The 25,846-nt window shown below is 50.3% G+C and overlaps 12 protein-coding genes across 12 annotated transcripts; 4 read left to right on the forward strand and 8 right to left on the reverse strand.

The window, feature by feature from the left end:
• Positions 1–1,267: 1,267 nt before the first annotated feature.
• On the reverse strand, positions 1,268–1,548 carry N7458_007088 (uncharacterized protein; the record flags this gene model as incomplete). Its single annotated transcript, XM_056910470.1, has 2 exons — positions 1,268–1,328; positions 1,403–1,548. The coding sequence occupies 2 exons, from the start codon at positions 1,546–1,548 to the stop codon at positions 1,268–1,270; spliced, it is 207 nt and encodes a 68-aa protein (XP_056766174.1).
• Positions 1,549–3,462: 1,914 nt separating this feature from the next.
• Positions 3,463–5,002, reverse strand: N7458_007089 (DMT family transporter; the record flags this gene model as incomplete). Its single annotated transcript, XM_056910471.1, has 3 exons — positions 3,463–3,722; positions 3,791–4,545; positions 4,686–5,002. The coding sequence occupies 3 exons, from the start codon at positions 5,000–5,002 to the stop codon at positions 3,463–3,465; spliced, it is 1,332 nt and encodes a 443-aa protein (XP_056766175.1).
• Positions 5,003–6,106: 1,104 nt separating this feature from the next.
• On the reverse strand, positions 6,107–7,247 carry N7458_007090 (aldo/keto reductase family protein; the record flags this gene model as incomplete). Its single annotated transcript, XM_056910472.1, has 2 exons — positions 6,107–6,624; positions 6,713–7,247. 2 exons carry the CDS (start codon positions 7,245–7,247, stop codon positions 6,107–6,109), a joined length of 1,053 nt encoding a protein of 350 aa, XP_056766176.1.
• A 313-nt stretch (positions 7,248–7,560) lies between these two features.
• Positions 7,561–10,670, forward strand: N7458_007091 (uncharacterized protein; the record flags this gene model as incomplete). Its single annotated transcript, XM_056910473.1, has 7 exons — positions 7,561–8,383; positions 8,639–8,926; positions 8,975–9,087; positions 9,310–9,492; positions 9,568–9,771; positions 9,827–9,931; positions 9,984–10,670. 7 exons carry the CDS (start codon positions 7,561–7,563, stop codon positions 10,668–10,670), a joined length of 2,403 nt encoding a protein of 800 aa, XP_056766177.1.
• Positions 10,671–13,905: 3,235 nt separating this feature from the next.
• N7458_007092 (AN1-type zinc finger protein TMC1) lies at positions 13,906–14,124 on the forward strand (the record flags this gene model as incomplete). The annotated part of the gene is made up of 1 exon (XM_056910474.1): positions 13,906–14,124. One exon carries the CDS (start codon positions 13,906–13,908, stop codon positions 14,122–14,124), a length of 219 nt encoding a protein of 72 aa, XP_056766178.1.
• A 713-nt stretch (positions 14,125–14,837) lies between these two features.
• On the reverse strand, positions 14,838–15,415 carry N7458_007093 (uncharacterized protein; the record flags this gene model as incomplete). The annotated part of the gene is made up of 3 exons (XM_056910475.1): positions 14,838–14,859; positions 14,940–15,037; positions 15,134–15,415. The coding sequence occupies 3 exons, from the start codon at positions 15,413–15,415 to the stop codon at positions 14,838–14,840; spliced, it is 402 nt and encodes a 133-aa protein (XP_056766179.1).
• Positions 15,416–16,094: 679 nt separating this feature from the next.
• N7458_007094 (Hsp20/alpha crystallin family protein) lies at positions 16,095–16,499 on the reverse strand (the record flags this gene model as incomplete). Its single annotated transcript, XM_056910476.1, has 1 exon — positions 16,095–16,499. One exon carries the CDS (start codon positions 16,497–16,499, stop codon positions 16,095–16,097), a length of 405 nt encoding a protein of 134 aa, XP_056766180.1.
• Positions 16,500–17,536: 1,037 nt separating this feature from the next.
• Positions 17,537–19,395, forward strand: N7458_007095 (uncharacterized protein; the record flags this gene model as incomplete). Its single annotated transcript, XM_056910477.1, has 4 exons — positions 17,537–17,729; positions 17,777–17,939; positions 17,993–19,054; positions 19,107–19,395. The coding sequence occupies 4 exons, from the start codon at positions 17,537–17,539 to the stop codon at positions 19,393–19,395; spliced, it is 1,707 nt and encodes a 568-aa protein (XP_056766181.1).
• Positions 19,396–19,712: 317 nt separating this feature from the next.
• On the reverse strand, positions 19,713–20,978 carry N7458_007096 (serine/threonine-protein phosphatase 2A activator; the record flags this gene model as incomplete). Its single annotated transcript, XM_056910478.1, has 1 exon — positions 19,713–20,978. One exon carries the CDS (start codon positions 20,976–20,978, stop codon positions 19,713–19,715), a length of 1,266 nt encoding a protein of 421 aa, XP_056766182.1.
• Positions 20,979–21,251: 273 nt separating this feature from the next.
• N7458_007097 (kinesin light chain 1) lies at positions 21,252–22,100 on the reverse strand (the record flags this gene model as incomplete). Its single annotated transcript, XM_056910479.1, has 1 exon — positions 21,252–22,100. The coding sequence occupies one exon, from the start codon at positions 22,098–22,100 to the stop codon at positions 21,252–21,254; it is 849 nt and encodes a 282-aa protein (XP_056766183.1).
• Positions 22,101–22,664: 564 nt separating this feature from the next.
• On the reverse strand, positions 22,665–24,346 carry N7458_007098 (uncharacterized protein; the record flags this gene model as incomplete). The annotated part of the gene is made up of 2 exons (XM_056910480.1): positions 22,665–22,947; positions 23,007–24,346. The coding sequence occupies 2 exons, from the start codon at positions 24,344–24,346 to the stop codon at positions 22,665–22,667; spliced, it is 1,623 nt and encodes a 540-aa protein (XP_056766184.1).
• Positions 24,347–24,787: 441 nt separating this feature from the next.
• On the forward strand, positions 24,788–25,816 carry N7458_007099 (glycoside hydrolase family 130 protein; the record flags this gene model as incomplete). The annotated part of the gene is made up of 1 exon (XM_056910481.1): positions 24,788–25,816. The coding sequence occupies one exon, from the start codon at positions 24,788–24,790 to the stop codon at positions 25,814–25,816; it is 1,029 nt and encodes a 342-aa protein (XP_056766185.1).
• Positions 25,817–25,846: the final 30 nt, after the last annotated feature.

The raw sequence follows: 25,846 nt of genomic DNA on the forward strand, positions 1-25,846 counted from the left end.
ATCGGGAGGGCTGAGGCAGTAGTTCTCCCCTGCACCGCCATCGAGGGGCGGCCAGGACCAAATGAAACATCTTTTTTGGATACCCCCTGCGTCAGCAGCCAGAGATAACCAATGGCGGAGCGTGGAGGGCCTGCAAATTGCATGTGGGTTCAGGTCTTCTGCTGCGAAAAGAGAGAAGGGGGAAGGTTGGGCGGGGCCGATCGGCACCAAGCCAGGCGGCAACGGGAGATCCAGCGCTGCCTCTCAGTAGTTGACATAGTTGACACTATCTATGGATATGCCATCGTACTTTGTCCAGGTTGACTATCGAAATACATGGCTCCTTGAGAGCTGAACGTGCAATCCAGTAACCGAGTGATCGGATAGTCCGGTAGAAGGAATATCAAATCCGAGAGAATCCACGAATCCGAAATCGTTCTTGTTCACTCCGTGCAGCGTACGGACAACTCCGAAGGCAACAAGGAAAGAAAACCCGACAGAAAGGAACAACCGGGAAGCGACAATAAAGCGCAAAGTACATACAAATCCCACAGCCAGCCACAGCCGAGTAATCGGACGTGGCTGAACTAGTGGTTGAGGCTGGAGTTATATCACTTGGCGAGTTGGCATTTGGTGCAGCTATCGAGGAAGTCTACGCGTACGTCAAACTACAAATCCTGTTTTGGAAGATTGATGGATTGCTGCAGGTTCACGGTGCCAGGATGCGTAAAATTCGGCAAAGCTACATGATAACAGGTTTAACGGGTCATTTTCAGATCTATCCTTTGGTTATCGATGCTAGCCGAAGTAGGAACCCGAAAGGTCAAGACCACGGCCATGAAATCAAGATACGGCTCCGTTGTTCCATATCAACCCGAGCAAGATTATCTTCTTTCATACGAGCAATGGAATTTAGGCCCCTGAAGTGGCTATGCCATGGCTTTAGAAAGCTAAGACACTTCCCTCATCCGCTTAGTTGCGGCCTTACTCCGGGCGGTTCGTGTCATCCGGCTTAAGGAGAATTTTGAATCTGGATGCTTTACACGTCGTGATAGAAATGTACTCAAAAGAACAACACCGGAGAGCTCTAGCTAACGATGAGTACTTCCACACCGAGTGGCTACGGAGCGAGCGTGGAATAGCTACAACTATGTCCGTGATGAGAGCGCAGAATATCATACAAGCCTGCGTGAAGCTATTTAGGAAAGTCTTCGTGCTGTGTACACCTATAGATCTGCTCCAACTAAATTGGTCGAGTGAGTGACAAGTCTCAGGGACTTTGCCGATGCTAATTAAAGGTGACATTGAAACGGAGAGGGAATTTGGAATACTGAATAACCTTAACAAATCTGTTTTGGGGTGTAGTAATATCTGCTGTAGTAATATCTAATGTCATGGCTGTATTGAACGCTGATCAAATCACTCCTGAACCAGACTTTCTAGTTGCGCAGCGCGAAATACCTCACCCAAGGCACCATCAGTCCGCAAGTAGGCGCGCTTCCCTTTGGTGAACCAAAAGCCAATTGCAACCAGCAGCATCGCCCCAAATACCGCAACAGCCCAGTTCATTGTGGTAAAAGTAAGGGATGGCGAGCCAGGAAAGAGGAAAAACACCGTAGTCACACAACAAACAACAGTATATTAACTAGTCCAACCCAGTTAATAACAGGACGCAAGCGTCCAAGAGAGAATGTTCGAGGTGGAATATCGGACATTCCAAAAATAATAACCGCAAATATGGGCAGTGAGTATGATATTGTCAAAGCGATCGTGCAGACGCTGACCACTGCAGTAACAGTGGCCTCGGTGAACAAGTATAGAACCCCCACCAGTGAAATGATAGCACCTTGAAACCAAAGGGCTCTCGCTGGAACTTCCCGGTAGGTATCGACATGCATCAGATAGTTGCTGAAGGGGAGGCCACCATCACGAGCAAACCCCCATGTTAACCGAGACGCAGTCATCGTAATACTTACGCCTTGGCCCAAACCGTTGAATTTAAAAATGCAGAAAAGGGCGATTGTTCCTTTAGGGCTGACGGTCTGCCTCACAAGCTCTACGAAAGGAAGTCCCGAGGCAGGGGCTAACACATTTTCCAGACTCTGAATGCAGAAAAGGCAAACTATCATAAATATACCGCCTGATTTTACACCGGAGAGGATGGAAAGCCAAAGAACCCGCGGGCCATTCTTCTGCGGCGATGGGAGTTCATCCTATATCTCTTCCATAACCCCCAACCCGTCCTTCATCTGGAGCTAAGAACACTCATATTAAACGGATAAGTCAACAATTGTATCATCACCACCTTACACCTTTTCGTTTCTCACATATTTTTCCACTACTAGCAAACATCCTCATACCCACATCATGTCAACCCTGTAATATACCAACTACCCTGGTACCGAGGCCAACTCAAAGGACTTAGGCCATTGGCGAACTTCGCCTTAGCAGTAGCTAGGCAATAACATCGCTTTTAGATAGTCGTGTTCACAGCCCAGAGAGATAGTTACCTATATAGCCTACGCTATACAATGACGACCTTTCCGTTTTATATTACTTCGTTCCTCTTGCTATTCCATTCTTTCCCTGTTTAATTGGTATTTCCGTATCAACCCGTCCCTAATTACTCCGTGGTAGAAAGTACATCATCGGGTCCCGATCTCTCCGAAACCCGTCGCTCTTCTCGGGGATGCCGAGCTGCCATCCATGGAACATGCCCGTCGACCCACGGCCGTTGTTTGGGAGAGCCAACCTGAACGTCCCGAAAGAATTGGTCATACCCGCTGACCAGACTTCGGCTACGATCACATAGCCGGATGGGGATGTCTTAAATCAAGACGAGCAGATTTTTACGGTGTGGTGGACGCACTGTATTCCGTTTTTGGGAATGAGCGTACGGTCAATACCAGTAAGAGTAAATAGACGTAAATTGGTATCTCTACTAGGGTTGACGCAATGTATGTAGGAGATGGAAACCTACGCTGTGGAATATACTGATATTCTATACATTTGAGATTCTGTCAGAACTATAGGTTCGTGTTTTTAGTCATGTTGAAAGGTAGGCTCACATATCATGCTTGAGCTAACTTGACTAATAACCGAGAACTTGAACTTAACTGCAGGGTTAGAAAGATTTCTCGAGACAGAATAAAGTATAATCAAAACCGTCAATGGAGTTGCTATATTGTAAACCTCGACATTCAGATTCCCCTCACTTTACAGTCCAGAACATAGAGTAGTATATGACTCTACTGTCTAATCCAATGCAACATCCATGACTCGCGCAAATATTACGCAAAAAGGCCACTCACCACCGGCAGAAGAAAGGAAAGAAACCCCAAGGGAAAACAAATATGAACGACCGAGAAGCTCCAACGAAACCAACAACTGTACAAGTTCCAATTTGGGACGCAAGAAACTCGCTAAACTCCAAACAAAATGTAGATGAAATTAGGACATATCACTCCGCCTCAGTGCGAAGATCTATTCATCGCTTTCCGACTCGACCTGGTCGTTCTCCAGATGTTTTCTACGTTCCTCGCTCAACTCCCTGTAAGTACTCCAGCTCAACAGGAAGAATGCCGCCATGATCAAGATCCCGCCTATGATGGCTGCGAAGGAGAGAGGTTGGCCTGTGCGGAACCAGTCGACAATTGCGACGAGGAAGATTGTCAAAAGCGCGGCAACGGATGAAAGGACGGGGGATGTGAGGGAAATTAGAACCAGGAAGGACCCGGAGAAAGCTGGTGATGCAAACATGGTCAGTTCGTTGTTTGTTTACATGAGAAACGATTGAATATCCTATACTTACTGGCATTGGCACAGATTGAGATCAGCAGCATCCAAGCTGCCTCGCCCGTAGGAATGCGGAAGGTCTCCCAGCCGAGCATGTGCAAGATAGGGAGAGGAATCCATAGTACAGCGAGTGTAAAGCACCCAATCATACTGCCAAAAGTATTGGCAAAGATGGTACCCCGGCCAGGACTGGTCCCCTCCGGTGGACAAGCAAAGCGTTTGTACAGCACCTCATACAGACCGTAGAGCACACTGCCGATACCGATGACAATATTGCCAAGGAGTCGATTCTGAGCCTCTTGATCCTCGGCACCAGTAGTACCTCCCTTGGAGACCTTCTTCTCAGGCCGATCTCCGTAGGCGACGACTAGGACACCGATGATGGCGACGCACACGGAGAAGACTTTGTCGAACCGCAGCTTCTCGTTCAGCAAGGGGATCGAGAAGGCGTACGCGAAAAAGGCCGAGCAGTTGTAGATAGCCGTCAGGTCGCTGGCTGTCGTCAGGTTAACGGCCACATACCATGAGCCACCGGCTATCGTCAGCGCAGAGGTCACAAAGGCGGTTGTCTTTAACATGTACGGCACTGGTGAACGGTGAGAGTCTCGGGAGGTGAGGTGGACATCTTGAGTTTCCACCATTTGGGCAGTGGTCTTAATGAGGAAGACATGGCGGCGCCAAAATGCTTCCCATGACATCTTTCGCTTTTGGATTCGAAGGATCAGGAGCTGGACAGGCCAGAGAAGTGCCCAGGATCCGTGGGTAATATAGCTGCGTGTGGGAAGAACCGAGTGGTAAGCGATTTACAAAGGCCAGAGAGGGCAGATGGGCAGACGGTAAGGGGAAGTATCCGTGGGCTTCAGGTGTGGGCTCGTATCGATGGATAGGTGACTCGGCTTTTTTAAACTTACAGCATGCAATACGGTTTATCCCAATGCAGTTCATGCTGAATGTATACGGCAGTCTCTGTCTGAATGACAAAACTAGCCAGACTCAACAGTAGGAAGCCTCCCGCAATCATATACTTCTTCCGTGTCGCTTGGGCAGCGTCGTATTCGGAGTTTCTACTCTGGATGGTAGGTCGACGGGTATGGTGCAACATTGGCCGGTTTTCCGCATCGTGGCTGAAGCTGGATCGGGAAAGGCGCCTTGGAGGGCCGTCCTTGAGTAACGGTTGCTGCGATCGCCCGTCGGTCGGTCGGTGCATTGGGGGGCGGTTGCCAACCATCTCGTCGTCTGAATCCTGGGAATACCGACCGGGGCTCGGGGGTTTATCCCGCGATTCCGGAAGTTCGATGCTATCCGAAGCCACAATGGCGTTGGTTCAGTGTGCTTCGGCTCTTGGCCTTGGGATGGGTATGGAGGGGGTGTTCGCTGTTGCTAGAGATCGGACGATGGCGTGGTTAATTGTCCTGGCCGCTCAAGATAACCGATAAGGAGTGAGTGGAAATGACGATGTTGTTGTTTCCCGCTCATCGAGGAGTTTGGGAATAACGACCAGATTCAACTCAAGTTTATGGGTCTATCTGTTCTATCTGTCAGATCCTCAGCGCTCAGAGCCGGCTGTAGTCCAGATCGTCGAGAAATGCTGTGGCTTCGCATGCGTCCAACAACGTGTTTGGGGGCGGATAGCGCTGTGGCCACGTAGAGGTCGTTCGGGCAGGGTCCAGGGGTCGTGAGGGTGTCGACGACGAACGATGTCTCGGTTTCGCTCAAGCAAAGATTTCGTGTAAGACACGTTCAACACGTGCTGTTGAACAATTGAAAATCCAGCGTTGTTCACCGCGGAAGTACAATGATACCCCAAGGAATGGACGCTTTCGTCATTTTGGGGTCTATGCTGCTTCGGGGATGGCAGCAGCACGTGATGCGCCCTGGCACATGGCGCTAATCCAAATTTGGTATAGCGGATGGCGTTAGATCAGCCAGGCTGCCCGCCCGTCTCAGGCGTCTCTTCCGAGTGACCATGATTGGCATCAGCGTCGCATGGGAGACTTGGTAATCCAAGATTTGAGCATAAGTCACAAACGCCCGGACTTCATCAATGCTCAGTTGCCCTTCTTGGCACTAGCGTTGCGGACTCGTGTGTCTGGGTCTTGGATCGGTCTCTCATCCCGTACTCTTCAACAAGCCACGTATGGCGAAGAATGGACAAAAGAATCTGCGAGATAGTCCATCTTAGAACGTAAAGCTATCCACTTGATCCTGAACACATCAAATTTACTATCGTTCCCCATTTCTTATGTATTCCATTCATCAAATTGCATATGTACAGCCGTACAGCGATCTTAAAGACAAAGCCTCCAAGCATGAGACGTCAAACGACAATTATTTACACCTTGGGCTTCGGCTTGAACAAGGCTTCCTGAGTGTCATAAGTGTACTTCAGGTCCAGGTGCCAGTAGTTTGGAGAATAAGGCTTGGCAACCATCCAGGCCTTATCCAAAGCTTCCACAACTTCATCCGGCAGAGGACCCTTCTGGAGGTCATTCAGGTTGGTCTCGAGCTGAGAGAAGCTGCTGACTCCAACCAAGACACCGTCGCGGCCTCCATTGTCCATCTTCAGGACCGAGTGGTGGCGCACCCACCGCAAGGCTGTCTCAATTAGCGTCAAGCCGTGCTTCTCAACAACAGGCTCAATCATGCTGAGGGCTTCGAAGTTAGCGTCTCGGAAGTACCGGTTGCGATAGTTGTTTCCGGTGCCGTTCTTGTCGCTATATCTTCCCTCGGCGGGAACGTCCTTGGTCTTGTACTTTCCAGAGAACAGTCCTCCGGCAAGAGGGTTGTAGATCACAATGTCAAGGCCGTAGCGCCGGCAAACGGGGACCAGCTCAGTCTCAATATTACGGGCTATAATTGAGTCTGTTAGTGCTGCTCAAGAAACGCGCATAATGAAACTAAAAGAGCACTTTCGCGGGGCAAAGTCCACAAAACTTACTGATAGCGTTATACATGGCCTGGAAGATTGTGGGACGCACCCAGCCCCTCTCCGTACAGGTGATAACAATCTCTGCCACTTCAAAGGCAGTGTAGTTGCTCAGGCCAAACTGCACGAACTTGCCCTCCTTGTGCAGCTCATTGACCATCTCCAAGGTCTCCGCAAAGGGAACCGAACGATCCGGTGCATGTAGATAGAATATATCAACCTGATTGGTACCCAACTCCTTTAAAGACAGCTCGAGGTTCTCGCGCACCACGGCAGGCTTATGAGCACTAGCTACCTGCGGGTACCATTTCGTCGCGAGGGTCAGACCGCGCTCTTTCCAGTTGGCCTTGGCCGTGAATGCCTCTTGCTCGCCATCGACGTAGATCCGGGCAGTATCAACTTCGTTAAAGCCCTGCTGCTGGAAGTAGTCCAGGCACTTGTTGTACTCGTCGAGAGAAGTGATACGGGCTCCCTTGGACTCGGTTGGGCCAAAGGTCATCAAGCCGAGGATGACTCGAGGCTGGGGATTTTGTGCGATCAGCGGCATTTTAAACAGCGATGATATTCAATTGTTAAGGAGGAGGCTGGCAAAGGGAGATCGGAGTTGAAGTTGGAGTTGAAGGTGAGATTGGTAATGATGGAGCCCGGGGGAGGGGTTGCCGAATGTACCACTCTTTTGAGACGAGAGATTTCGTATAGCTCCACCTTTTTTCGGACCTGACCGCGTTATTGCCAAATCCAACCTTTTAACGCCCTTTCCGAGATATCTTGAATCACTCCTGTTCAAATCACCCTCAACACAAATTGATCATTATTCAACAATATCTATTCTGCATCATAAAGAACCGACACCTTCCATCATGCCTTCTCAAAGGGACAATCGTCCTATCAAGATCATGGTCATCAATCCGAATGTATCTACGGAGATGACAGACGCCTTGAAGCCCATCATGGACAGCCTCAACTTCACCGACGTCGAGTGGCACTTTTACACCTCTCCTTGTGATTCTAACGGCCGGGAAGCCCCCATCGATAGCATTAACAACTCCGTGGACTCGGCCAAGACTGCATGGGTCTGCCGAAATACGACCCAATATATCCCGGACTTTGACGCATTTCTCGTCGCTTGCTACTCTGCCCACCCTCTCGTAGGGATCCTACGCCAAGCAATCGCGGAATACGAATCCAAACACGACAGCCACCGCCACCGTTATGTGACTGGCATTTTCGAAGCCAGTGTCACCACATCACTCTCCTTGATCAGCGCATTCAAGCTCACTCCTGTTATGTACGCCCGTGACCAAGTTGAAGATTCCTTTGGCATTGTAACCACTGGCAGTGGATGGAAGCAAGAACTCACCAACGCGGTCACTGAGATGCTCGTCGGGAAGGACCGAGAAACCCCTGCTTGCTTCGCAGGAGTTGAGACAACTGGCCTGTCTGCTCTCGAGTTGCACCACACTGATCCCGACGAGGTCAGGCGTCGGATCTCGGAGGCTACAGCCAGACTGCTGCAGAACTCGAGTACATTCGTTGCAGCGGTTTGCCTGGGCTGTGCGGGCATGGTGGGGATGGAGGAAGCAGTGAGAGAAGGGTGCATCAAAGCCTACGGCAAGCAAGAAGGCCCTCGAGTCCGAATTGTGGATGGAGTCATTGCGGGAGCTCGCCAACTAGCCGACCATTGTCGGTCTGGCTATTAGCACGACGACGAAGAGCTCTTGTTGTAGAGGCGGAAACGAGGTGATGGTGATACCCTTAGGCCGAAGAGGGCAAGATGCTATGAGGTAATAAATAGCATGGCATTAGATTTAGGACTTGTATTACTAGCGAAGCCAGCCAAGAATTTAGAAGGAGTCTTGTAAATTTGATCAATATTCGTGCCTGTGTTGATGTTTTTGTTACCAACCGCAAATTGCTGCCTGAGGCCTCCGACTGCAGCCCAAAAAGTTCCCCGCGTCAACGCGATACGCGTGAACTTCACTTCCCCTCAACGGCGCAAACTTGGACCACGATGCCTAGGTTGGTACTTCGAGCTCAAATATACGAGTGGAATCTTCTACAATATTATATGCACTGATACCAATGCTCTTTGCAGGGAAATCATCACGATCCAAGCTGGCCAATGCGGCAACAACGGTATGTTGCTCTCTTCCGCGGACTTTGACCGCAACGAACCCAACACCGCAATCGCCCGAATGCCCGACTTCAAATCCGGCGAGATGGATGGTACAAGGGAAGTCTTGGATGATCTTTGCTGACAGTCGCTCCCTCCAGTCGGTAGTCAATTCTGGCAACAGCTGTGCCTGGAGCATGGCATCAGCCAAGATGGAAACCTGGAGGACTTTGCAACCGAGGGGGGCGATCGGAAGGATGTTTTTTTCTACCAGGTCAGTTCCTTTACTGAGACAAATGCTTGAAGCCGTTTACGTCAACCCCTGGGGCTAATTGAATACTGGGCAGAGTGACGACACCCGATACATTCCCCGAGCGATCCTACTTGACCTAGAACCACGAGTACGATCTTTTCTTTCCTTCTGACCGAGTTTTGGGGACAAATACATTTCTCAGACTGTCATATCTGGAGATTTTAAATACTAAAATAAACACAGGTCCTCCACGCCATTCAATCCGGTCCCTATCGCAACATCTACAATCCCGAGAACTTCTTTATTGGACAAAATGGTGTCGGCGCTGGAAACAACTGGGGTGCTGGATATGCAGCTGGAGAAGGGGTCCAAGAAGAGATCTTTGATATGATCGACCGAGAAGCAGATGGCAGTGATTCACTAGAGGTATGGTCATGTCTCCCATATCTACATGTGACACCAAATCCGTGATAAGTTAGAACTCACCGTTTGTGAATCCAGGGCTTCATGCTATTACATTCGATTGCTGGTGGTACAGGCTCTGGATTGGGCAGTTACCTCTTGGAACGAATGAATGATCGTTTCCCTAAGAAGCTGATCCAGACATACTCCGTCTTCCCGGACATGCAAACAACAGATGTCGTCGTCAACCCTTACAACAGTTTGCTTTCTATGCGACGATTGACGCAAGATGCGGATTCTGTGGTATGTGCCTATTCCAGAGCGATCAATTGCTGCGTAATGATTAACTTTATTGCAGGTTGTACTGGACAATGGTGCTCTCTCGCGCATTGTCGCCGACCGCCTCCATATGAGACCAGGCTCCTTCGACGACAAGACTAATTTCGACCAGACTAACCAGCTGGTAAGTTCCATATACGATTTATATCGAGCAGCTAAAATCTAACACTCTGTAGGTATCAACGGTAATGTCGGCATCCACAGCTACACTCCGTTACCCAGGCTACATGCACAACGACCTCGCCGGAATCATTGCCTCGCTCATTCCCACGCCGAGGTGCCACTTCTTGCTCACCTCCTACACTCCCTTCACCGGCGACAGCATCGAACAAGCCAAGACCGTGCGCAAAACCACCGTCCTAGACGTGATGCGCCGCCTCCTTCAGCCGAAGAACCGCATGGTCTCCATGACTCCCAGCAAATCCAGTTGCTACATTAGTATCCTCAACATGATCCAAGGCGAGGCCGACCCTACCGACGTGCACAAATCGCTACTGCGTATCCGCGAGCGCCGTCTCGCCTCGTTCATCCCCTGGGGCCCGGCCAGTATCCAGGTTGCCCTGACGAATAAATCGCCGTACCTGCAGCATTCGCACCGGGTCAGCGGTCTCATGCTGGCTAACCACACGTCCGTGGCGACCTTGTTCAAGCGCATAATTCAACAATACGATCGGCTGCGCAAGCGTAATGCCTTCTTGGAGCCGTACAAGAAGGAAGCGCCGTTCGCTGGCGGAGACTTAAGTGAGTTTGACGAGGCAAGGGCGGTAGTGATGGATCTAGTGGCCGAATATGAGGCCGCCGAGCGCGAGGATTACCTGGATCCAGGTGCAGGTGCAGCAGCAGAGCAGGAGACCGGGGTTTGAAACAAGGAGACATTTTCATCTTGGTGGTCTCCAGTATCTCATCATCTTGCTTTTTTGTTTCATCTGTCTGTCTGCCATGTTTTTATTTGCCCCGGCAGGGCAAGGGGTTTCGGGCGCATAAATCGGGCGCGCGCGCAGTGGCTACCGGCGTTTGTTCTGTTCTTAGTTTCAATACCACCTCCTATTTTCATTTCCATGACAAGGCGAGATCGACGCTTTAAGGATGTGTTGGCACATCCTTTCGTTACATTTTGAGAGGTCAACTTTTCATCTCGCTTATAGCCTTCGCTCTCTTCTCAACCTTTTGCGGAGCTGGACCACGTAGCAGAGACTGGATGGGTTGAAAGCCTGAATGATCCGCTGCGAACCTTAGGCGGTTCTGCAGCGGTGAGGGTGTAGAGTGCAGGATGCGGGTTGGTCCCGAAACGGCGAGGAGGAGGCCCGTTGGTTTTATAGGGTGGTAAAGGGAGTTACTTGGTCGCTACTGTACTTGAAATCCGCCTGGAACCCGTAGGCCGGATTGAGTACGGGTAGGATGAAAGGAGGATTTAAGGTTGGTTCGATTTCTCAAGAAAGGTCTTGGGTGGGTGGTACCTAGTGGTTGGCAAGTGGACATGAACTTGGACGACGGTACTTAAATGTGTATGTAGCTGGGTTTGATGCGTATGCTTGGAGTTATGTATATACTTCCTTGGTGCTATAGTGCAGGAAAGACAGAGTCAATTGGGTCGCTGGATCAGACTGAAAGGCTCGGGGCCATGGCTTTACTCATATGCACTACTCCGTACATATCCTACACACTAAAGATACTGGCCGGTGCATCAAATCCCTACTGGAGAGTGGGCATCACTGCAACATTACCAGGAAAAGCAGAAGCAAAGAGCAACCTCCCGCCGAAGATCATCCGATGTACATTCGCTCGGGGCGCATTGGGCCAGTCGACTCGTCCAATCTCGCCCCAGACAGTTCACGATTCCTCCACGCTGTATATGTATACTGGCCGAGCTGGATGTGATTTCCAATTTCCAGGCCTGGGTCATATTTCTTGCCCATGTCTGACTCTGACCTCTCTGCTGTTACTCTGCTCGTGGGGCTGTAAAGCTACAGTACTATTTGCTCGATGGCAAGGCTCAATGGTGTGTGCCCAAGCTCTGACATACACACCGCAATACGCAACTATCTGTTCGGTCGCCTGGATTTTTGAGGTCCAAGTCTCTGGCACGAACACCTTTTGCCTTGCCACTTGGCCCGATGACCAGGATTCCGTGGGTGGCGTGTGTGCTGTTTCCCGGTGGAACCGGGACTGGATCTTGGGTTAACCTCCCTTCGGGGAATAGGGGATCTCTCTCGGGAAGAATAACTGTTTGCTGTATATTTGCCCAAGCTACTGTAGCTTCATTCTTTGATCCCCGAAATGGGTACAAGAACATGGCAAAACCTCACGAAATCATCAAGTAGTCTGGCTATCATTCCTGAACTGGCCCAAGTCACACACCCTTCACGTGAGAGGAGCGAGTCACGGGAGCCGATCGCCTCCCGCTCCACTAGTCAACGTTAGTGAAGCGACTAACTACTGTAAAGTGGACTATGGGCTCCAGCCTGTCCCACTCCGCAGGACAGGCTGAATCCCTCTCCTCGGCTTTGGAGGTCCAGTATCCACTATGACTCTACTACAGTATGTGGTGTACCCAGCAGCTGGGCCTCTTTTTCAGGCGCAGGATACCCGACCAGCATGCGCTGCGCAGCACCCGCACGGACCGATGGCCGCATTCCGATCACTAGACCCGATCAGCCCTGGCGGGTCGCGTGCAAGAAACAGACGCAGATAGCGCAAAAAGGGGCGCAGAGCATGTCAGCATGGCAGAATACTAAATAGCATGATGGTGAGATAGGGGAGTGTAGTAGTAGTAGTCCAGTAGAAGACGTCGACTATAGGGATTTTTCCCATTTAGAGGAGACACCGTAGTGAAAGCCCTCCGACGTCCGGAGTGTCATCCGTGATTCTTGATGGAATGAAGTATACGTGTGAGGCGCCACGCCGAAGTTCGGTAGGGACACGGTAGACAGATAGACCCGAGGCGTCACCACATGATTGAAGGAGCTGGAGATAGAATTACAGATCACAATAATTAGAATTTGACAATTAGTTGGGAATAATAACAAGGCCTGGGCAATAAGAGATTATGACAGATGCTAGTTAATTAAAAGAACCATCTGACTCAGAGGTTCCATGCCCGACGGTCGTGATCATTCAACGTTGAAGTGATTATTAACGATCCTACCGCAATAAAAGCAGAAAATCAAACCAGAAAATCGGGAAAAAAAAAATGGAGCCTATCGAACCTTCTGGGAGGAGGACCCGCTCGCCTCCACGCCGTGGCTGATTCCGTCACTCCCCCAGGCCTTGATGGGGATTTCGACGGAGTACTGGACGGAGTCCTGTACTGGTGACGAGACAGACCATTGAATAATGGTCGTCCTCGACGTACTCCGTAGTCACGACAGTACTAGGTAGTACTGTAGATGATGCCCTCTTGGAGCGAACTATCTCCGTTAGCCTTTTAAATTTCTGCTCCTCCATCCTCATACTCCGGAGTCGCCTCACTCTACTGACTCAGCCAACCAGTCTTTCATCCTATACTCCCGTAATCCTCCAGCCCTTTCAACCCTGGATCCGGCCCTCTTGGGCTTTTTGGCTTCTGGTCTTTTTTGACTTTTCACGCTTTGCCTTCTCGTGCGTTCTTCGCTCCCGTCCGTTCCGATCCCGGGTCCATCTATATATACTCTACGTGGCCCCCGTTCTGCCCCTTTGGAGCACGACCCCCTTTACACGCTTTACATCATCTAGTTCCCCCAACGTCCAACGCTTTCTCCTCTTCTCCTCGTTCTCTCTTCTCCTCCTCCCCAATTCACCTTCCTTTTGAACTTCTCCAATCTCTCCGACCAACGCCTCCTCTTCTTCCTCCCTCTTATCGCTCTCTCCCATCCCGAGCATCACCATTCCTGAGCATCCCGATCTCGATCTGTTATCAGCGCCCTCGCCCTTCTCCGCACGCCTCCCATCCTCCCGTCCGCGGCGCTTATCTCAAATCACCCGACACTTCTGAAGCAGTCCAGAGTCCACCAACGCTTTCTCTGACTCTTCAAGTCCGCGCCGCCCATCAGTCCTCGGCATTTCAACCAAATCACCCTTCAACCCGTCCTTCCCGCCACTCCTTCCCTACCGACCACAACCATGGCGCCTCGCAAGCCCCGTTGCAACTTTAAGGAGTGCAAGGAAGCTGCGCAGCGGATCGTCGGTGACTGCAGCTTTTGCCACGGCCACTTCTGCTCCAAGCACCGCATGCTCGAGGCCCATTCCTGTTCTGGTCTGGAGGACTGCAAGAAGGAGTCGCATGCCCGCAATGCCGATAAGTTGAATAGCGAGCGGACGGTGGTAGTCAAGGGTGTATGAGGGCTTTGAGGGATCATCATTCATGGCCTCGGGGTTTCAGGGTTTCTGGGGGTTCTCTCTCCCTTTCTCTCTGTGTCTCTGTCTCACGCCTTCCCCGGCAGTGGGCTGGTGCCAATTACCCGGTTGGACTTAGCGCGGTGTTGACTTTCTTTTTTTCGTTGATTTCTTCTTCTCTCCTTTCTTGTCAGGGGTGTTTTGGTAGCCCTGGTTTTTTGGCTACTCTGGTTTCTTCGTTCTCTCTGTCTCCGAGTCTCCTTGGACAGAGTCATTTTGTGTTCTTCTTGGGAGGTGCCACCATCTACACGGCGTTACATCTATCTTTTCCATTTACGTGACTGGTTCTTGTCGATTTATTATCTGGGATTCTTGGTTTTGCATTCTGTTTGCCTGGTTCCTTATCTCTTTTTCCTTTTTTCTCGTTTCCTTTCTACTCAACTTTCGGGGCTGCTGCATAGAGATCCCACGGGACTCCCTTGGGGCATTATTTCCTGCTTTTCCTGCTCGCCGATTTGAATTGGAATCTCCATGAATATATCATAATAATTTGCACTGGTTTTCCATTCGTAGCTTTACTCCGGGCGTAGTCATATGATACAAGTACATTAAAATGGGAGTCTTAAGTTCCCCTGTGAAACAGCCCTCCTGACTCTGAACTCCTCCAAGGTCCCTTTCTCTAGTCACGGGACCCCTCATATCCCATATCCCCTCACGCCTTAACCAGGTCCGATCTTCGGCCTATAAAATGGGTCAGCTTGCTGCAATTACAGTGGGGGCCTGACTTGAGGGATGACCCGAGTGATTGGGGATACACGTACATGTCATGATGCTCACTCAACCGGCTGAGGTACTTGTTCAGCTCCTCCACACGTTCCTTGTGTGACTTGATTCCTTCTTTCTGGAGCCGCTCATGTAACTACGTGCCAGGTTAGCTCAAGACCCATGAACCATTCGACAAGCATCCCAAACGAATAGCAAAACACAAAGAAAAGAGAGAAGACAATTGACATACCCGTTTCCGCCTCACCTCCTCATACTTCTTCTCAGCCTCCGTCTTCGCAGAAGAACCGCCCTCTTCCTCTCGCTCGCGAGACGCCTCCCGCTCAGCCTCAGCTTCAGCATCAGCCTCGCCTGACTCCGGCCGTTGGACTTGCTCGGCTTGTTCGCTCTGCGCAGCGTCTTTCTCCTTCTTCGCCTTCTTCTTCTTTTTCTTGTCGACCCGCCCGTCGCTCACTTTGCTGCCCTTGAGCTTGAGCTTGCCACCCCCGCCAGTGGAGTATTCGTCTGGCGCCATGGTGGCTGGGGGTTGGGGTGTAGATGGAGTAGGACTATTGTAGTTTTGGTAGGCGGTGCGGAGTAAGAGGGGAATGGAGAGGGTGGTTCCTTTTTTGCCACTTTGCTCCGAGGAATAACGTGGGTTTGATTGGCTGGTTCCCTGGATACCTTAGGTTCTGTTCGTGATTACTAAGGAATTGGTCTCAGGTGTAGGTAAGGCTCTCTACAGGAGGCACATTGTCTCGTCCAGGTCTACTCTTTATAGAAATTTGCATCAAGCAATTCTTTACATTGCTGGGTCTATTATTGATTCCCTTTTGTTGACATTAGGTAAAGTCTATCACTCCTTACAAATTCTCGAATGTCCTACAATGGCCAGATGGGCCCAGGCGAGGACCATGAAGTCTACTACGTGCAGTGGAGTGGGCTATTGATAATACTACTGTATGGATATATCGAAATAAATGGAAAAAGATTGTGCATTTGAAATGAATTAGATAAGATCTCTTTTTTGAGTAAGAAAACTCGATGAACCTTCCACGCCACGACCAAGGAGGGACCTAATGTTGCAGATGGATTATTAAGATTATTAAGTACAGAACAAAGGCGCGCTAAGTGTCACATTCTCATAAGCATCGTGGCTGGAAGAAAGTGCCTGATGATAAAAGACATCAAAAGACTATCCTCATGCCCAAATCTCACTCGATGGTGATCTTCTTCGCAGTGGAGGCAGTCGCCTTTGGGACCACAACAGACAAGATGCCATTCGTCAGAGTAGCCTTGACATTGTCCTGGTCGACGCGATTTGGGAACCAGAAGGTGCGCGAGAATTCACCAACGGTGCGCTCACTAGCCCAGTAGCGGTGACTAGCCTTGGAAGTCTTCGCAGCACTCTCCGTAGTCTCGACAGCCTGGTCATTGCCAGACTGGTCTTTGGGCTCGGTGGTGTGGTACTCGCGTTCAGTACGACCCTTCACGACTAGAGTCTGCGGATCGGTGAACTCAACGTTGATGTCTTCCTGGGCGATGCCGGGGAGTTCACCGTCTAGGTGGAATGCGGCCTCGCTCTCGCGGACGTCGAATTTGGGGGTGAAGCTGCGCATGGAAGGGCGGCTGCTTCGGTGGTTGTCGTAGTCGTCCAGGAGACGGAAGAGGGGGCGAAGTCGCCTGTAGCTGGGAAGCTGGTTCGGAAGAGAGACATTGTGGTTTGGTTAAAGTGGTTGTTGATGCCGAGCAGAGTAGAGTGTCTGTAGCTTAGAGCTTTGCTTTGTATGCTTGACTTGGACTGAGGAGGTTAGGCAGGACGATGAGGGGGGTTTTATAGACCAGAGACATCATCTAGTAGCTTCTAAACATTGGCTTTTGGTCCATGATTTTGGAAGTCGCCATCGGAAGCTAGATGTTACATGTGCTTACCAGGTATCGCCAGCAGCTTCCAGCCTGGAGTAGATGCTTCTCCGCGTTTCTACAAGTCACGTGACGATTATCATATCCATTGACAGTTTAACACAACGTAATATTGCGTAGACACGAGTATTCAGGGGCCTTCATATTGTGAAATACATCACATGGTTTTGTGAGTTTCTTACGTGGCTAGAGCAGAATACATTTGATCATCTTCATCGGTAATTCTACGCTATCCAATTCGGCCACGAGCTCGGTTTTCTCTCAACTTCTACTTCATTCATGTTGAAGATCCATTTAGGACTAATAGATATTCGGAGATGACTACATCACGTCAATTAGCTTCTTGTCTTCAAAAAAATCAGGATCTGAGCTCTAAGCAATATATTGGGTGACATGAGTGGAAGCTGTGGACAATGCCATGACCGGAGGAGCGGTGTTATTCAATCCAACGACGAGATAACAATTCCAGGGAGCTGAAAAGTTGTATCATTTGATCTTTGAAATCAGGAAAGACCATATACCCAGATTCAAAGAGAAAGTGTTATTCGGGATACATAGTAGAACTGTAGAATTGGCTGGTGATCCTGAACTTCGTCTTTACTGACGTCATATACATTAGTCAGCGATATGTTAACTACATTCCTCGAAGTATTGGGGATTGCCCAATCAACCACCAGACCTAGCTCATTGTCAATCCCACTCCTCTCCTTCATTCTGCTCATCATAGCGAGTAATGTCGCTCGTGCAGCATGTCTCCGCCCTTGAGGGTGTCGACCATGAACCAGAAGCTCAAATTGATGAAGACTTTACGCCCATTGCACGCAAGATCAGTTACGATGTGTTACAGGCACCAAGTCAGCCTATGCCGGTCGAGGAACAACCACCAGCAACTCCTGCCTACAAAGTTTCTGCTGCAAAAAGATTGAGTATGTACGGTGTCGCCCATCTGAAACAACCGACTGATATCATCAAGTACAGGTCATCTTCACGATTCTGGCGTGTTGGGTTGCGTCAGGTATCTTGTTTGGATATGCCGCACTGAAGCCGGTCCTGGTGCAGGAGGGTGTCTATCACGATCAATGTACCGATAAAGAACTACAAGAAGGGGTCGAACTTTGTATACAGCAGGATTTGAGGCATGTTCCCTCTCCCTGAGCTGAACTGCCCCTCTCTCGCTAACAATCTGCAGACTCAACCTCTGTTTCACCATTGCGTCGATCACCGCCAATGTCTCAGCTTTGCCTGTTGGGACGATCCTCGATCACTATGGATCGAGGATTTGTGGCCTGATTGGCAGCGTACTTCTTGCCATCGGCAGCCTCTTCATGTCATTTTCATTCATTTGGCCTGAGTTCCACGGATTCATTGCGGGCAACTTCTTCCTAGCATTTGGGGGGACTTTTATTTTTGTTCCATCTTTTCAAATTGCAAATGCATTTCCCAAGCATGCAGGCTCTATCGTCGCGCTTGTGACAGGATCATTTGATGCTTCTGCCGCCGTCTTTCTTCTCTATCGCCTTGTCTACGAGGCATCGGCCCAGAAATTTACCCCCGATAAGTTATTCCTAGGGTACTTGGCCGTCCCAGTGTTGATTATAATCGCACATTTGTCCTTCATGCCCAAGCGGGACTATTATTCAACGCTTCGATTGGAGGATCAGATTGAAAAGGCCGAAGACGCCACTCGTGATGTACATGATTCCGATCATGAAATTGACAGTGACAGGGAGCTACAACGGGTGCGCAGTAGGCGCGCCGAGCGCCGAAAGGAGATAATTGAGAACATCAACGAAGTTCTCGGTGATGAATATGAGAGACAGCAATGGGCCGAGCGCGAGGAAGATCGCCATCAAGTCAGTCAGGTCTGGGGAGTATTGCATGGACTGCCAGCTCACCGGCAAATGATGACCCCGTGGTTCATCTTGATTACTCTGATGACAATCATCCAAATGGTTCGCATGAATTACTTTATTGCCACCATTCGATCGCAGTACGAGTACATGCTTGGTTCCGACCAGGATGCCGAACGAATTAACGAATTTTTCGATGTCGCCCTACCCGTCGGTGGTGTTCTTTCCACTCCTGTGATTGGGGCGTTGCTGGATCGTCTGAGTGTACCGGCAACCCTCAGTCTTATCGTGGCTTTCACTACCATCATCGGCGTCCTGAATTCTATCTCTGCCATGTGGGCAGGGTATTTGACTATCACACTCTTTGTCCTCTTACGCCCTCTCTATTATTCAGCCATGTCGTAAGTTCTTGTCCTTTCATAATCCTCTGAATTTTGCTAACACTCAATTCAGCGATTACGCAACAAAGGTCTTCGGCTTCGCAACCTTCGGTCGAGTCTATGGAACGATCATCTGCCTCTCCGGACTTGCCAATTTCTCTCAATATTGGTTGGATTCAGTCACCCATGGAAGATTCAATGGAAATCCAGTCCCGATCAACGTGGGCCTGGTGATTGCAGGCTTCCTCGTCGGTGTTGCGCTTGTAGGGTTTGTCGCTGTAGCCGGCTGGAGACACATAAACGAGGATGGCAACGAGGGTGAGAGGGAGCCATTGTTATTGGAGGTGGACGAGGAAGAATGAAGTCGGTATTCATCTTGTTAATCACTTTTCTGATTCTCATGACTCGCGATGGACAGCTTCTCATTACTGAAGTCGCAAGGCACAGTAAGCTCAGGTTTGACGAATTTGTTGACAATAATATTGAATTATTTCGGAGCTTGAAGTATGTCGTCTAGGTTTTTGTATCTAGTTGGATACACATGTCTATTCTCATACCCGGGATTGTATAATTTGATAAATCAACCCCAAATGAAGCTTGTTAAAGCTAATTATATTCTCATCATTGTATTATTCTTGCGTTTCCAATAACTGGCTTCCACACCTCAAGATATGCGCGCTTAATCAAAAGGAATCGGGCGCAAGTTCGACCCGCCCATCCGCTTACGCATTTCTGCTCCAGCCGCGATCGTACTGGGGACCTTGATGCCGCAGCAGTCGCCGAAGTAATCAGTAGTCGAGTGGCCATGAGGATGATCATGACATTGGCCATCTTCATGTCCATCCTCCTCCCCGTCCTCGGAAAGCTCGCCCATCCCCTTGGCAGCGGGCAACAGACTTCCGAACAGGAAGTGCTGCATGATAGGAAGCTTGCCGAGGACCTCCTTGACAAACATCTTCTTCATACCACTCTCCACCTTGAACCAGTTCCTGGCACCAGAAATATCATCCAGCATGGGGCTGTGCCAACGGAGACCCTTGACAGTCTTGACGCTGTCCACCCACCGCACCTGATCAAGATAGATGTACTTGTCGCCTTCCTCGTCCAACATTGCTCCACTGTGAATGCCTAGCGGCGTGATGTATGGATGATCTACCAGCTGGCTGGCTCCGAACAGGAATGGGAGGAAATGGTAGTCGTCCAATCCCCAGACACCATGTGACCCTGCCGGCTCAAGGTAATATGTGGATTGAATGTCCCGCATGAGATGCAGGTACTGCACGTAGACCTTGAATACCACTGCAGGGAAGTCGTTCCTTGAAAGCAGGCCCAACTGGTAGAGTGATAGAAGCCACATCATAAAGTTCAGCTCATGGCCTGAACCATAATCTAGTCGGTCCCGTGAGCCTAGAGAGTGGACAAGATATGTTGACGCCTCATCGATCGCTGCAAGGTCCGCCAGGCCCAGGATCTCGTTGTGCCATGATGCGCTCTGTGCAGCGACATCGTCGAAGAAAGCTCTGAAAGCAGGGTTACCGAATCGGGACCCGCCCTGGTCAAGTGCCGGGTGCTTCTCTAGGAGTGACTGTAGCTTCCCAACTATGGAGGAGATTTTGGTAATGTGTGGAGAGTCGGGTTTGTTTTGTAGATCGGTAATCGCCCGCCCGCGTACTGAATCAGACAGACCAAAGATAAAAGCTAGTACAAGTTTGTAGGTCGGAGATGCCTGGAAGAGCTCATGGTCTTTCGGGGATAGGATGCGGCGAACGGGGTGGGAGTATGAATGGGTGGAAAGGTTAGGCGGCGAAGGCAGAGGAGGGGTGATCGGGGTTGGATCTCGTGCGGACGAGGTCTGGGATCGGCGATTATTGCTTGATCGTAGCTCTGATAGCTTCTTGGATAGGTCCAGCTGGCCCGCTCGGGGCGGTAGTGAGGTCGATGCCATGATGGTGTGGGGTGATGGATGATAAAACCAGTAGCTTTCAGATTGCTGCAACGGCAGAAAGTACATGATCTGGCTCCTACCGCCTTCTGTATCCGGAGATGGTATGACGCCATGTCCGTGAAAGGTGGGCCCAGCAGTGCAAGCAGTGCAAACAATCCTATTCTGCCAGCAGAAAGTATTAGCTCCTTATAGGCACGCTACATTTGAGATAAACAATTATGGATCCGCTCGAATGAAACGGGTCTCGTGGTCATTATGTTGCTAAAGTCAATCTCACATGCGAAGCCATTCTTGCTCAACCTGCCGCGCCTTATCCAGCCTGCCTTGGGAACAATACATATTCATGAGGTTCGTGACTATCTCAACAGTTGAAGGGTGATCTGCTCCCAACGACTTTCCAGTCCCAGCTAACGCCCGCTTGTACATCTGGTCTGCCTGGTCTGACTTGCCCTGACCGCGATATAGATTGGCGAGATTGAAGACAGTATCGAGAGTGGAGACATGGTCCGCGCCTAGCTTCTCCTCCTTCCCAGCTAGCGCCCGTTTATACATCTGCTCCGCCTCGCCAAGTCTAGCCTGAGCACAATATACGTTTCCGAGATTGTGCAAAGCGTCGATGGTGGAGATATGGTCTGCTCCCACCGTCTCCTCTCTTACAGCTAGTACTTGCTTGAAGACCAGCTCCGCCTTCTCGGGCTCTCCTCGGAGGCAATAGACGATCCCCAGGTTGCCGACGGTTTCGATGGTGCAGTTGTGATGGGCTCCTAGAGCTTTCTCCCGCCCAGCTAATGCGTGTAGATACATCTGCTCTGCCTGATCTAGCTTGCCTTGTTTACAATAGATAACCCCGAGGTTGTTGACAGTGTCGAGGGTAGATGTATGTTCTGCTCCAAGCGTCTTCTGCCGCTGAGCCAGTGCCCGTTTGTACATCTTTTCTGCCTCATTGAGTTTGCCTTGGTCACGGTATACATTCCCGAGACTGTTGTAATCGGTGGAAGTGGATGATGAGCAACCCATATTCGTCGTGGGGAATAGGCGGGCAAGAGCCCACCAGACTGCGAAGAGGGCGAAAGTTAGCCACAGGTCAGAGAGGGCGAATATAGAAGAGGCAGGAGCCTCCATACAGAACAGGAAAAAGTGCTCGTGGTGTGCTCGAGGAGGTCAGAATTATCTCTTGGAGGGCTCTTACGTGGGCTTTATACAAGTGGGGTTAGCGGTTGGTGCTAAGCTCAAATACGAGAATGTTAAGGTTTAAGGTTCGTATTTAGTGAACAAGAGACAACAAGGCAGACGACAAGGCTGGGCTTTGCGTGCGAGGCGCACGGGAAGGGCCATTCAGGTGTCGAGTAGCGTTGTATGAGTATTTAAGTAAATTTCGTTTGTATGATCTCCTCTGGAATGACTTTTCGATATCTTCAAAGGGGTCAAAACACAGGTGAATTTGTTAGCAAACTTCGAGATAAGTTCTAGGAAGGATTTATGGGGTTAAAGTGGCGAGAGTGATTGGTTTCATTTGAATCAATATTAGGAATATGATCTTAACTAGAATACATGATACATCCATTCAAAAATAATGGCCAGTGTATTTCTTTACACTCGAATTCCAGTACACTCCTCACTATCCGGTTTTTCCAACCCTAACCTATATACAAGCCAGTCCCCCGCACGTCTGTGAAATATCTCTTTTCATCCTTCATGTGCAGCCATCCCCTTCAGGCGTTGTACTTTGTTAACCTCCTCATCCACCTCCTGCTTTCCCAGCGAAGCAGCTTTCCGAGGATTCCGTGCCTGGAAGATCTCGTTGAGCTCCTCGAGGGTATGCCCTTTGGTCTCCACCATGAAGATGTAATAGTAAATAGCCTGACAGAAGCACACGGCCATGTAGATGAAGTACGTCTTCCAACCAATGACATCGAGGGCAATTGGAAGAGCAAACTGGTTGACGAGACCGGCTGCGTTTCCGGCAAAACTAAGCAAGGTATTACTATCAGAGAGGTGAGGGGCATGTGGTGATTTTGATGGACTCACTTCTGCAGGGCCATGCCCTTAGCTCGCTGGTCAAATGCTAAGACCTCGACGGGGTATAGTGCTTGTAGTGGGGTGTAGGCAGCGGAGAAAACAACGCCAATCAAGAAAATAAACGTGATAGATATGTCAGCGGCAGGATGGCTCTTGTGCATAGCATATCCGCCTGTACCGCCGACCATGCCAGCCCAGAGTAGAGTCAGAATCGCGCAACAGGAGATCAGCATCTTGCGTCGGCCAAATCGGTCCATCTGGCTGGCGCCAAAGCAGGCAGCAGCACTAGAGGCCAACGTAATGCCCAGATTGATGTCCAGGACGGTGTCAGTGTCTTTTATTCCAGAAGTGCTAAGCATAGCAGGCAGGAAATATGACACGCCAGACTGGCCAGTCAATTGACTGAAAGCCGAGACAGCGACAGCGCACAGGATGGCACGATAAAGGGCAGCCCGCGAATTGAACAGGGACCGGTAATCCCACCAGCGCTTGTCTGCACCATCGAGCTCCAACTCCTCGGCGAACTCGTGCATCTCTAGTCTAACGTAGAGAGACTCTGGGTTGTCGTTGCCGTGATATTTGATCAGGGTCTCACGGCACTTGTCTACCTGCCCATGAACATACAGCCAACGCGGTGACTCGGGAAAGCAGAGGCACCCGACAAGTAGGATGCATGGGAAAAGCATCTGCAGCCAGGTGGGAATGAGCCAGGCCGCGCTGGTGGTATAATGGACACAGCCGCGCAGAACTGCAGCAGCCAAGATTGCTCCAAGGTAGTAGCAGCAGTTGTAGAATCCAGTAATCACACCTCGGTAGGCTGGGTGGGCGAACTCGACGACGTAGGAGGGACAGGCGACGTTGCAGATAATGCCACCAAAGCCGAGGAAGAAACGTCCGGCGAGAAACTGAGGCAAGTGATGGGACACGCCTTCAATGATGGTACCAATGATGATAAAGACGCATCCAATGGTAATACCCACGCGACGACCCCAGGTATCAGTGAGAGGGCCGATAAAAGGCAGACCGCACACCGAACCGATCGAGTACATACTCATGATGAGGCCGGTCTGCACTCCTAGAATCTTTGCGCCAAACTGATCTTGGAAGGGCTTCATGACAATTAGGTTGCCCATCAACGACCCATCGTAGCCGCCCATCGTGGATCCCAGGAAGGCGAGACTGCAGATTGCATAGAGTTGAATCATACGCTTGCTGAGTTTCTGCACTGGCTCTAGTCGTGTGCATACTTCCAAGGCCGCAGTACCGCGAACAGCGTGGAATACATCGACAGGCTCTTCGAGATGCTGAGAGCTGGCCTCTGGGGCTTTTTCATCATGGGTGGAGGCCATGGAAGCGAAGAACCACTGGTCTGCTGAAAATAGAAGTATAATGCAGGTGGTTTCTGGGGTTGTAGATGCTAATGGTGATCATCGGTGGGGTCTGCTGCCATTCATATATCTTTGGCATCTTGAATGCGGGAATGCTGCTTGACTGAAAAATTCCCGACGATTTCTCCGATGGAATCTGGGGAACCGAATTCTCAAGCCAAGACCGTCTTAGCTCTAAACCCAAACTCCATCCGTGGCCTTGGATTTGTAAAGTTTGTCCCCACGCGGGGGCGGGGGTTGAGCTGGCAGATACAACTTCGGAGAATTGCTGCGTGTGAACCCAATTTAAAAATCGCGGTTTCGCCGATCTTTTTTCCGCTGTACCTAGACCACAGTAGATATTTGAAGGGAAATTCCCATGTCCGAAAGAATGCATTGCCAATTTCTTGCAAACCCGACACCATGCCTTCTACCGCATACTCTTCCACTCCTCCCAAAATCACGCTGGCCTCGCGCGAAGGCGATGCCGACTACAAGGCACCAATCTTTCCACTAGGTCCCTTCACTAAATACTCTGGCAACCCTCTGCTCGTTCCAAACCCAGTCAACGAGTTTGAATCGGCATACATCTACAATGCTGCTGCCATTGTGTTGGATGACACAGTCTTTCTGCTCTACCGGGCGCAGAACGCCGCCAAAGTCTCCACAATTGGACTAGCTTGGTCCTCCGATGGCTACGAGTTTACACGCCTGGATCGTCCGATCCTTGAGCCTAGCGAGCCATGGGAAATGGGCGGCGGTGTCGAAGATCCTCGCATAGTACGCATCGACGGGGTCTTCTACATGACCTATACCGCGTGGGACTTGAAGGTGCCAAAGCTCTGCCTTGCAACATCCACCGACCTGGTACACTGGGAGAAGAGAGGCGGGCCACTGTTCCCGGATTTCATTGATGTCGACGACGCTCTGGACGGGCGTATCAAAGTGCGCTTTGGTCACTCCAAGTCCGGCGCAATCTTCCCCGAGAAAACGGCAGACGGCAAATTCATGATGATCTTCGGCGAGGCATATCTCTGTGTGGCGGAGAGTGAGGATCTGATCAATTGGAAAGCGTGGCCTTTCAATGAGTACTTTGCAAGGGGAGTTCATGACTGGGAGAATCGACTGTTGGAACCTGGTCCGACCCCAATTAAGACTCGAGATGGTCGGTGGATTCTGGTATACAATGTTGCCACGAAGGGTGCTTCTGGGTTCCACTTCAATCAGTACTCCATTAGCCAGATGTTGATCGACCTTGAGAATCTTAAAGATGGCCCGCTGGCTCGCCTCGACCGCCCGTCAGTTGTTGTGTCGGCGAAGAACGAGCATCTTGGACAGGTCAATGAGGTCGTCTTCTGCGAAGGAATGGTTCAGTTCAAGGGGAAGTGGTTTATGTATTATGGACAGGGAGACAGTGAGCTTGGAGTCGCGACAGCTGGGGTCCAGCCATGAAAATTCAGACAGTGAAACGTGGGCTCAGGA

This window comes from Penicillium daleae (genome assembly GCF_028827525.1).
Source record: "Penicillium daleae strain IBT 16125 chromosome Unknown utg000006l_segment0_segment0, whole genome shotgun sequence".
NCBI lineage: Eukaryota > Fungi > Ascomycota > Eurotiomycetes > Eurotiales > Aspergillaceae > Penicillium > Penicillium daleae.